Source organism: Ambystoma mexicanum, chromosome 13, assembly GCF_040938575.1.
Source record: "Ambystoma mexicanum isolate Mex_15411 chromosome 13, UKY_AmexF1_1, whole genome shotgun sequence".
Taxonomy (NCBI): domain Eukaryota; kingdom Metazoa; phylum Chordata; class Amphibia; order Caudata; family Ambystomatidae; genus Ambystoma; species Ambystoma mexicanum.
Genome location: NC_090938.1, coordinates 718,995,580 through 719,007,840, shown reverse-complemented (window position 1 = coordinate 719,007,840; position 12,261 = coordinate 718,995,580). Strand labels below are relative to the sequence as shown.

At 39.9% G+C, this 12,261-nt stretch overlaps 1 protein-coding gene across 6 annotated transcripts in view; it reads left to right on the top strand.

The window, feature by feature from the left end:
- Positions 1 to 11,217, top strand: part of LOC138521795 (E3 ubiquitin-protein ligase TRIM39-like) — a 196,707-nt gene extending 185,490 nt beyond the window's left edge. For 3 of the 6 annotated variants that reach the window (XM_069634893.1, XM_069634889.1, XM_069634888.1), the window contains one exon: positions 10,793 to 11,217. In XM_069634893.1, the coding sequence (XP_069490994.1) occupies positions 10,793 to 10,902 (110 nt within the window). In that variant the 3' untranslated portion in view covers positions 10,903 to 11,217. The remainder of the gene's footprint in view (positions 1 to 10,792) is intronic. The other 3 variants (XM_069634892.1, XM_069634891.1, XM_069634890.1) reach the window with 1 other exon arrangement.
- Positions 11,218 to 12,261: the final 1,044 nt, after the last annotated feature.

Here is a 12,261-nt window from a genome sequence, read left to right as displayed (position 1 = left end):
TTTTCCAACCACCCAAGTGTTCACTTGGAGGATTTTGCACAATATTCATGGGGTTAGAATTAGTATGTATAAGGTGAGTAAGTGTTTGCAAATTCAAATTGGAACCATTTGCAATATTAGCAGAGGGGCATAATGCTGGACGTTCATTCAAATATGCCTCTACAGCCACCTTTATAGCTGACATCTGTTCTTGTAATTCAAACTGACTAGTAGATTGCCTCCCCGTTGGACATCCTACAATAATAGATTGACCATGTTTAGTATTCAAGGCAATATTCATCGGAATTTGTGAAGGATGAGAAGAGGCGGGTTAGACGGCAAATTCCTATTATCTGATTCATTAATTAAATCAATAATTTCTGACAGAGGAGCATGTTCAGTTGGAGCGTGGGGTGTCATTGGATTCACAACGGGTACTGAGCCCACACCAATGGAGACAGTGGATTTAGAGATGGAAGGTACTGGGATATTGTTTGGGACATCAAACACGCAAACTGGTGATGCGGTTTGCAAGACCACCTGACGTTGACTATTCATCACATCCTTCTTTTTAGGTCTAATTTTGGATTTTGCCTTTGTTAAGCGAGCGCTGCGGACTTTGGCTATTTTCTGCAAGTCAACAAGTGAAACAAAAGGCTGTCTGGTAATACCCGTATTTGTTTTTGCTATTTGCTTTGGACTCCTGTCGAGATTGATCCAAGAGTCATTTATAGACGCACAGTCAGGGGCAGGAGATGTTACAGGGCGAATGATATTTTCAAAATAGGGTAACGCCGAATTAGGGACGGCAGGCTTCTTAGGTTCTTGTGTAATAATCATAGGCTGATCAGGACCTACAGCCATGTCAACCTTGCTACTACACTTTGGGAGCGATTGGATAGTATCTGACAAGCTTGCGATTCCTTCAGCCAGCTGCTGTATTTGGAAAGCTTGAGATGATGTTTTTTGATCAAGAGATTCAAACAGTTTATACAAACTGGCTAGTGTAGTATTTACGGCTGCTAACGTGATCTCAATTAGAGCCAAATTTTCTGTTGGGTTTGCAGAAGTATTAATTGGTAGACAACGTCTGGGCGTGGGTAATAAAAAGGAATCATGTATAGAATTAATAGTTGAGCCCATGATGCCTTGATTTGCTGCCCCAGACGACAGGTCTTCATGGGATTTATTTATTTTTTCATCATTAACGTGTAAGGATATGTTAGACACATCAGAGAAATCCGGTAAATCATGCCCTTGGCTAGACACCTCAAAAACTGTGGCTAACGGACACACCATTGGCAGAACATTTCTTACTTCTTGACATATCGACTTAGATTGCATGTTTGCTAATATGGTATTATCTGAGACGATAGGCAAACAATTAATAGGCTCAAGTCCTACAGGCATTCTTGATACAGTACTTACGGCGTTAGCCTTGGGCGTTGTCAATGTGAGCAAGGGCGGCACATTAGAGATTTCCTCAGATATACATTCTTTACGTTTCGCACAGAAAGTGCGGATATCTCTGTTTTCAAGTGGTGTTCGAAGAATGGGAGTCAGGATAATAGACTTTTTGGAAATACAGGCTAATTTCCTTTGTTTTGGAGTTGTTAAGTCAGTATTTCCTGAAATGCTTATGCCGTTACCTGTATCCGGCATGTTTGTCTTTAGAGTATACGGACAAAAAAGCATGAATCAATGGTGTATTCTTTGTAATGAGTGCGTATAATATGGCTAACCATGCAATCCCCACAAGGTTTTGTGACTTGTTAGTCTCAACTTATTCGCACTCAAAGACCATAAAGTGCAACACACAAATAGCCTTTCCTACTCCCTACTCGCAACGCCGCGGCGAAGCGGCAAAGCGGGACTTAACCGGGACTTACTCCGGTGCGCGCGCGCAGTGCGCGCGCTGTTGCGGTTTTATAGCGCCGCCCACAAAAGTGCAAGCAAAGCCTAGAAAAGAAAAACACAGTAAATATAAAGTCCAAATATACTACTTTCAAACGTAGTATACTGCTGTTCAGAATCACCTTCTGGAGGCTGTAGTATAAATGTCCAAAATTTAAACGTTGATACAGCAAACACAAGGAGTCCAAGTGAGCAGCAACAGCATGTAGCGGCAAAGCGGGACTTAACCGGGACTTACTCCGGTGCGCGCGCGCAGTGCGCGCGCTGTTGCGGTTTTATAGCGCCGCCCACAAAAGTGCAAGCAAAGCCTTCTGGAGGCTGTAGTATAAATGTCTAAAAGTTAAACGTTGATGCAGTGAACACAAGGAGTCCAAGTGAGCAGCAACAGCATGTAGCGGCGAAGCGGGACTTAACCGGGACTTCCAAATTAGGAAGACTTCTGCTTTTTCTGCTGTGCCTGTCCATAACATTAAGACATCATCAATGTATCTCGCCCACGATAGTATGTTGGGCGAGAACGGGCTCTGTGTGTAAATACATTTTTTCTCAAAATATTCAACAAATAAATTTGCTAAACTGGGTGCCATAGTGGCTCCCATGGCCGTTCCTTCGATTTGTTGAAAGAATGTACCTGAGAATTCAAAGTAGTTTTGTGTAAGAGCTACTTCCATACACCACAGAATAAACGAGCTAGGAACTGGATCGTTGTCTAGTATGGTGAGTCTACGAACCCACTCCCATTGAAAAACAACTATTAAATAAAGGCCTAGGATATGTTATCTCTAATAAACATGACCCTTTTGTATTTCGCACTGACTTCTTTAAATTCATGAGAAAAATTAGACTCAAAGAATTTTTCGTGAACTTACCCAAAAATTCTAATTTGAGTATGACTAATCATTCTGGACTCAAGAATCCTTCTACTTTTTGTCCTCCAACCTATGCTCTTTCGCCCGAGTCAATCTTGTTTGAGAAAAGAGTTTTAACAGAAGTCAGTAAACTTGAAAAACTAGAAATACCAATGTACCAAAATCTAACCACATTAGAAAAAGAAGCTAAGGAGTCTCTAGCATCGAATGAAGATATCATAATCAAAAGAGCGGATAAAGGGGGAGCTATAGTTATGCTCAATAAAAAGACTACATAGAAGAATGCCAGAGACAACTTGATAACACAGAATACTATACTAAACTATTAACTGATCCAACTAATGAACTAAGAAGTTTAATTGACTTGAAAACAACTAAAGCTCATGAGAGATGCTGGATCAGCAAACAAGAATGGCTTTTTCTCAATAACCCTGAACCAACTATCCCAAAATTCTATTGTCTACCGAAAATACATAAGTCCTTAGTAAAACCACCAGGTAGACCAATAGTTTCAGGGATTAACTCAATTCTTGAGCCCCTGTCTAAATTCGCTGACCATTATTTAAAAGGCTATGTGGTCAATATGAAATCCTTTTTAAAAGACACAAAAGAAGTGATAAAGAAGTATGAAAACTTACCTTACGACCCAGAGAGCGCCTATCTAATAGGCTTAGATATAGTCTCCTTATATACAAATATTCCCCAACAGGCGACTCTGGAAACCATCGAAGAAATACTGCTCACCAGACTAGACAACGATCCAGTTCCTAGCTCGTTTATTCTGTGGTGTATGGAAGTAGCTCTTACACAAAACTACTTTGAATTCTCAGGTACATTCTTTCAACAAATCGAAGGAACGGCCATGGGAGCCACTATGGCACCCAGTTTAGCAAATTTATTTGTTGAATATTTTGAGAAAAAATGTATTTACACACAGAACCCATTCTCACCCAACATACTATCGTGGGCGAGATACATTGATGATGTTTTAATGTTATGGACAGGCAAAGCAGAAAAAGCACAAGACTTCCTAATTTGGCTTAATAATTGTAGTCGACATCTCCAATTCACTATGAATATTCAAAAACTATCAATTGATTTCTTAGATCTAACTATTTTTCATGAGAATGGTAAGCTACTAGTGAAACCATTTCATAAAACAACTGAAAAAAATTCTCTCCTACATTACGAAAGTCTTCATGTTAAACATTTAAGAGACAATTTACCCTATGGTCAATTTTTGCGCCTCAAGAGAAACCGCAGTCGCATAACAGCATTTGAAGAAGAGGCGAAGATTTTAACATCCAAATTAAAACAAAGGGGCTACCCAAAAAACTGATTAAAAAATCAGCAAAAAGGGCAGCCAATAATAATCGAGATGCACTTCTAGAAGAGAAAACCAAACAGCCTCAAAGAGATCAATTAGTATGTGTTAACACATTTACTAACCTTAGTCTGAGAATTAGCCAAATTGTAAAAAAAACACTGCAACATTTTCCAAGATTCAAATTCAGGAGTACCGATACCAATGTTTTCTTATAAAAAATCCATTACCATCGGAAATCGGGTAAGCAGTAGCAAACTCAGAGAAAAAATACCAACTACTAACAGCCTGACCCGCTCCTGGGACCTTGCACCAATAAATGGACACTATCCATGTGGGCACTGTGCAGTATGTAAACTTACAGAAAAATCTAAAAATGTTAACATAGGCCTTTCCAAACTGTGGCAACAAAAACAGATGACAAACTGCAACTACGTGATCTATATAATCACATGCCCATGTAATAAAGACTACATAGGAAAAACTAACAGAAAGGTAAAAGTTAGAATGCTTGAACACAAGAGTTGCTTAAAAAACAAGGTTCTAACAGCTCCATTAGTTAAACATTTCACTGAAAACAATCATCATTTTGAAAGTTTGAAATGGACAGTACTCCTGACAGTACAGGGCAATAACCACAACATTAAGAGTAAAATATTATTCGAAAAAGAACAAAGGTTAATCTTTATGACAAAAAGTGATAAAGAAGGGCTAAATGAATCTATAGAATGGTTAAAAATCTGAGTTCTATGCCCCGTGAGAGACCCAACTATGAGAGAACATTTGAAGTCTGCAGAACTAAGAATACAAAAATGGCAGTAACCGCTCAGGTGCTTAATAAATAGCTTAAGTGTGAACATTCACAGTCTAAAAACTGAATACACCCGAGTTGAGATGCAAAATCTGTTTTTCCACCCAAAAGATCTACGCTACACTAATCAAATGGTTAGTTCGGGCAAGCAACGACAAACACTAATAAAGGACCAGAATTCTGATAACTAGAACCTCTCAAGATGGCGCCCGTACACGACGCATAGTCGGCGTCTTCCGGCGTTGATTCGGAAATCAGTCACACTAATGGAGCCCCACTAACAGAAAGCTCAGGACGGGAAACAAGACCAACCGAGTGAAACTATATCGCCACGAGTACTTAAAAGAGACAGCACTGGAACCATAGGTAAGCGGGAGCCTTTGCCTAAACGCCGGATAGATATTTTTAAAAGCCACAGACTACTGCCAAAGAGAGATGACAATAATATACAAAAAACGTTCACAACAACCATAGAGACGTAGAATTATATATACATCCGGACTATTTAAAATTCTGAGCAGTTTTTTTAAAAAAACTGTCATTAAAAAACGGTCTTTGACCATAGTCTATGTATGACTTGTTCACTGACAGATTTACACTAGTAACACCTGTAACTACGGCAATTGATACCTGAACTAACTGAACAAAAGAGACCCAGATTTACCGGACTCATCATACGGAGGTAAGAAATTCTAGCCCCAAAAAGAAACAATACGTCTCCAAACAATTTAGCAGTGTCAACAAGGAAACCTGTTTAGTAAAAGTCTTTTTTTTTAAAGAATTGCCACTCTATATATATGACTAATGGGGTCATATATTGTGAACCTGTGATCAAGCATTTCCAGAGCACTGATATGGATAACCTGGCCGTTTCCATTGATCCTTCTATTTTTATGAGTTTTTTCATAGGAACCCATAGAAGAAACTGTCTTCTTACTAGAAAACTGTCCAACTATTGTGGGCGTTTCTCCTTCCTTAGAGGGCTCTACTACACATGGGAATTCAGGTAAATTTGGTTTACCGCTGAAATTTGCCCACACACATTCATAGTGTTTAAAGAATATGAGCACAAGTGCTCTTGTTCCTTTTGCTTCTTGTTCCTTTTGCTTCTTGTTCCTTGTGCTTCTTGTTCCTTTGGTTTTTTGTCAACAGTTACCCTTCTTAATACTGAGTGAAGCCTCATTAAAAGAAGACTTTTATAACAGCAATGCATTTACTCTAAAAATCACTATTGATTACTCCTGAAGAAAGTCCCACCACCATCAAGAGGACTGAAACATGTCGAGTCTATAGTCTAGAATGAATACTAGACTATTCATAATTATCTAGAGATTGTAAATGATCTAAAACCGTGTCCTAATAGGATTTGTCCTATAGGCCGAACTATTTACCAATGAAAGATATACATTTGCTGCTTATTTGTTTTTTAAGAACTATTGTATGTATGTGCTTTGTCTTTATTAGAATCAACTCTATTCCTAGAGTGTGATGATGAATGTAATGAATATGTATTTTTTTCTCCATTTTATGAGACATTTTATGCTGAAATTATTAAAATAAATATATTTTTGTGAAATACGCATGTGGTTCGTCTTAATAGGGTATAACTGTTGACCAAAACCGTTCTCCTACCTTTCTCTATAGTAACTATATAGCTAATGTCAACAGGAAGAGATGGGGCTAGTGCAATGTCTTAAAAGGGTGAAGCTTGTTGATTGTGATTTTTCCATAAAAGTAAAGCTGGCATAAAAACTCACATTGCCAAAGCCAAAAGGAGGAAAGGTAGAATCACATCCTTAAGGGTATTTTGGTTATTGGTGTTGCAGAAGGACAAGAGTGGCAAACAAGCTGCCCTTCTGGAAGGTGAATGTTCAGATAAAGAGTGTCTTGCTTACATGAAAGTTTTGAGGAGCACTTATATGAATCTGGTCCTTTCTGAAAAGTTGTTGAAAAGCATAAAACTGCAAACAGCCGAAGCTGTTGTTAACTTGTGGTTGTTGGTAGATGTGGAACTTCAGAAGCACGACTGTGAAAAACTCTCGGGCAGGCGAGTAGACCCTTGTGGTGAATCCTTTTAGAAGTGGGCCTGGGATGAGAGAAAACCAGGTACAAGTGGAAGTGCTGTGAAGGTGTCCTGACAAAGATACAAACTGTGATTTATGCTGTTAAAGGTAGTGCTGAGAGATGCTGGTGTTAAAAAGCTGTGTTTCTTTGAATCTTTTAAGTTGTAGCAGATCATATCATTGATGCTATTTGATGGACTGAAAATAACCATTCAAGGAAGAACAGTGATATTGCTTTTGTTGAACATTGGATTAATAGAACTTTCTTTTGACCAGATGAAAGTGCAAAGAACTACGTTGGAACTTTGTTATAAACCCAGATTTCCTTGTGACTTTTTGTTGAACTTTGGAACTGAGTCCAACTTAAAACCTGAGGAAGCAGAGTTCACCCAGGTTATAAAGAGGGACTGTGAATACTTAATAAATGCAATCATCATTGTTGTGAATTGCCATATATGTTCTTATGTGTTATATGTACAAGTGTGAGGGACAGAATCCTTTTGTTAGAGTGTTTCCTTTAGTTTACTACAGGCAGGGAAATCCTTGTCAGGGTAGGGATAGTGAGGCGTTTATTGAAACCTATGATTTAATAAAATGACATTTATTGAGACATCATCTACAAATTGTCCGTCTCACATTTCTGAAGAAAGCAAAATAAAACGCTGTTTTCAGCCTACTTCCATTCATATTGCCCTAGCGGAAACGTCCAATTCAACTTGGGCACAAAGCGTTGTCTTAATTTCCCAGGACATGTTTGGGGGTTTTCCGTCCAGTAGGTTTTAAAATATTTTATGGGGAAGGTGGTGCCCACTTCTCCCAAAAATATAGCGAGATCTGCCATGGTGCTTTGCAGCAGAGAGACTTTTCAGAAATGAAAAGTCCCCAATGTTATTGCTCAATGCAAGCGATTTCCGCACTAATACTGTGTGAATGTGAAAACAAAAGGGCACCAAAAAAAGCTATTTGGAGGAGGTAAAAGGATGACATTGCATCAAGCTGGATCTGGGGACGGGGGAGGAAGAGGACATCATGTGAAGTTGGGGAGTTGGGGTGGTCTGGGGAGCCAGTTTCAGTTGAGACGTTTTGGCATTATCGGGGGAATCCCGTGGGATTACTGTGGCTACAACGGAAGACGCGAACGGTATGAAACTGCATCACACGAAACAAAGAGTGATGGGGGTAACGGGAGAGGGCTATGTAGGGAAAAAGCAACCCAGGGAGTGGGGGGACCATGGAAAGATAAGGGGGGGGGGTACTTTGTTGAGTGCATGTGAGCGCAGGGAAGAGTATTTGATTTTCAAGCATTATTGCGGCAATACTGGGGGAATACCACAGGCATGGGTAGTTCAATGCTGACGCATGTGTAGTCCTTTGACATTATCGGGGTAATATTGGGGGAATCCTGCAGGAATTTGAAGAGTTTAAAAACAAAAAAGAAATGTTGCACCTACAGTGATCACATCTACTAGGCAGGGGGTAACGTGTCTCTGTGCCAGTGCCCATGGCCAAATGTCATTACTAGTGGGCCTCAAAGAAAACTATTGGTTCAACATGTACAGTGGCCATGGCCAAAGGTCAGGGCTAGTGGGCCTCGAGGAAACCTATTGGTGCACATGTACATGGGCCATGGCCGAAGGCCATGGCTAGTGGGCCCCCAAGAAACCTATTGGTGAACATGTACAGTGTCAATGGCCAAAGGCCATGGCTAGTAGGCCCCTTTAAAAACCTGTTGGTGCAACATGGCTAGTGGGCCCCAAAGGAAACTAGTGGTGCAACATGTACATTGGCCACAGCTAGAGGGCCCCAAAGAAACTATAGTAATAGTAATAATAGTAATAATTAGGCTTTTATATAGCGCTACAAACCCTCAGGTATCCGAGCGCTGCTTATTATTACCCATAGTATATCAAAACCCTTGAAATTCAGTGAAAAAAACCTTTGTTAAGCGAGGGTTAAAATGATCAGATTTAACATAACAGAATCCCTCAAATTCAGCAGTCACATTTGGAGCAAGTCCACCTTAACTATGCACCCCCTGTTGTGCAGCATATGACCACAATAACATCACTGGTGACATCAATAATTACATGACATCACTGATGTGATGTAATGGGCCCCAAAGAAACCTATTGTTGCAAGGTACAGTGGCCACTGCTGTAACCAGTGGCCATGGCCAGTGCGCAACAGGGGGTGCATAGTTATGGTGGACTTGCTCAAAATGCGATTGCTGAATTTCAGGGGTGTTGTTGCATTAGATCTGCTGACCTGAAGGACCATGGGTACAGTACATATCACGCTAGGGATAATATTACAAAAACGCCCTGTCAGTGTCTCTTTTGGAATTTCAAAAACAACTCATGCAATACTCTGCACTTGCCACTAGATGTCGGCCTATGGAAAGCATGTGAATCTAAGCCGATACAAGCATCAGAAAGACAGTTACACTTATGTAATTGTCATACTCTTGTAGCAAACCTAGGGCCCTCTTTTCTTGTTTATACGTAGGTCTTAAAGGCACTCAAAGGATTACATTGCTTTTTCATATAGTCTGTCAGCGGTGTGTGTGCTTATTTAGAGCAGTTCTTGTGAATCTGCTCAATGTTGGCTGAATCTCGGGTCTAACAGCAAAATATGGGACTTTGTATCTCTGAGGCGGCGCACATAGTTTACCTGTAAAGCCTGCACATGTGTATGCCATGCAAATCCAGCATGAATGACACACATAACCTTGTACCCCAGATCTCATTTTTGGGGATGGTGCACATATATGTAGAGTACCCCAGCATAGGGGATGTCCTGTCTATTAATTGAGATGTTCATTTGTTCTCTTTGATTTGATGATCCATTAATTTGAGCCTATACAATTCAATCTACAAAAAAAAAAAAGGGCAACCATATTATATCATACCACTACAGGTACATGTTTAGGTCCTATAGACCGGCCTCAGGTGTTTTAAAGAAACCCATGTACATCACTGAGATGTTTTTTGGATACATCCCAACTTTCAATAATTCTCAATTTGGTCATAGCCATGTTTGTAATTCAGTAATGTCAGACTATAGAACGCCCCCTTCATGTAGCTCAAGCACATCGTGTGCACCCCATTCTCGTGTGAATGTGCTCATTGCATCTCCTGCCACAAGTAACGATGTCTGCATTAATGTTCCTCGTCATGTCAAACGCCTTCCCTCTTTCTCTTTCCGTCATTTCACCGTACGCACTCATGAAATGAAACCTTCCTGTGGCAATTTCAATGTCTGAGCTGCTACACTAGAGCGGGCAAGCTCGATTCCGGATAGGCTAAAGGGGTGTGCCGTGGTATTCTCTGCTATCTTTAAGTCAATATCCTGATAGCTTGTAAAATGAAGTCCCCATATTGTATAAAAAAAGCCAAACAGTTTATCGTGCAGAATCGTTAGAGGAAGTAGCTTGCAAGAATTTTCCACATGTTGATTTATTGAATACTTGTCCTGGAATTCTGTATGTAACTCATTCCCAGTTCTGGATGTCATCTCCGGTATGCAGGTGGCCAATGAGATGTGATTACTGATGTCGTATAAAATCTAGGACGGATGCACTGATGTTGCAGGAAATGCATTTGCCTAGAATGGGTTGGAGCACAATTCCAAAGTGCACATAAGCAAAGTATTAGAGGACTGCCTTTCCTCATTCACAAGAAACTTACATTTATATTTTTAAGGCAATGCACTTCATAACATGTGTAACTAGAATGGACATATTCTAACAGTAGGCAATACAGTATAAAGATGTGTTCCTTCCACCGCTTCACTGATCCTAAAATGGGTTCATTTTGTCTATAATATTCCTCAGCAGAGAACAAGGCGTCCATAATGAGAACACTTGGCGTCCATCCCGGGAGAACATGGATTACCATTGCACGGGAGCCGGTTCTCCATCAAAGAGAAAGCATGGCGTCCTGATCAAACCGATTTTCCAAGACACTTCACGTGTTCTCTCTTCAGGGGAACCAGACTTTCCATTTCATAGAGATTTTGGGGGGGGGGCATGAATAGAAGATGACAGTAATTGAGAGATGGAAGTCTGCTGAGCAGAGTGAAAGAAGCTGGAGATGACAAATTCAGCCTCTTCTAACTATATTCATCTATCTTGGTGTATACGATTAGTAAAAATGATTAATATTGCCGTTCTTTCCTATTTGAGATGATTAATGCTGATATGTGAAATAAAAAAAAAACAATAAAGAGCCGATAAATAAATATTCTTTTGATTGATAAGCCGTCACATGGTTTCATCCTTTTCATACAGTATGGAAAGCTATAAGCAGCAACAGGGACATGTTTTGTAGAGGGTTAAAAGAAGCAAAGTTAAGCAATGTCTGAAATGACCGACACCTTTCTGAGCCTGATACAGTGAGTATTGTTATTACATAACCCTCTTAATGTTGCATAAGTTACATTTGAGTTGTGATGTCATTTCTACATGGGAAATTCTCTTTTCTACCCCATTTTTGTCAGTCTTGACTTGTGAAGCCACCAGAGATGGGTTTGGGTAGAATTCTGTCTTGGACGGTTAAACCTCTTTAACATTTCAGCTGAACTCTTTTCTAAAGACCGGGCGCTTATTATCTTTGGTAAAAGGCACTGGGTGACACCACCCAGTAAGCCAGATGCTCACAGGCTGCTCTTATTAAAAAGCTGTGATATATGTTGTGCTAATTGGTATTCTGCTCCTATCCTTTCTTTGTTAGCGGAACGTTGCGAAGTAAAAATAGTGTCCAATATTTTAGATTAGTCCTGCAAAAGATATTTAATCAAGAAAATAAGCAAATCCAAAAATGGAGGCAAACAGCTTCCTTAGCGGTATGGGCTCATAGCCAATGCATTTGGGAGTAAAACTCCATCTTCAGGGCTGAGCAACAATGTATATGCATTAATGAGGCAAATCCAGACAAAAGTGCATTTACATAAATATGATCCAACAGTTTCAACAAAATTCGAAGGCCAAATACATTACAAATTGGTTCATATAGTGTATGGAAAAAGGAGAAAAAAGAGAGTAAAATCGAGAGAGAGAGAGAGAGAAAGAGAGAGAAAGAGAGAGAGAGAGAGAGGGACTGTCGTGGTGAGTTAATCAATTACTAAGTATGGGATACACTGTACCTTAGTAAACAGACCTTTGTGTCTGTGAACGTAACAGAGTGCTTTATTAGCATTTCAAAAGAGCAAATAGGTGTGCGATCAAGGCACATCTAAGGCAGTTACCTTTTAGATGCAATGCGCGATCCTGGAAGGCTGTTGCAGTAAGATCTGTGAAAGATC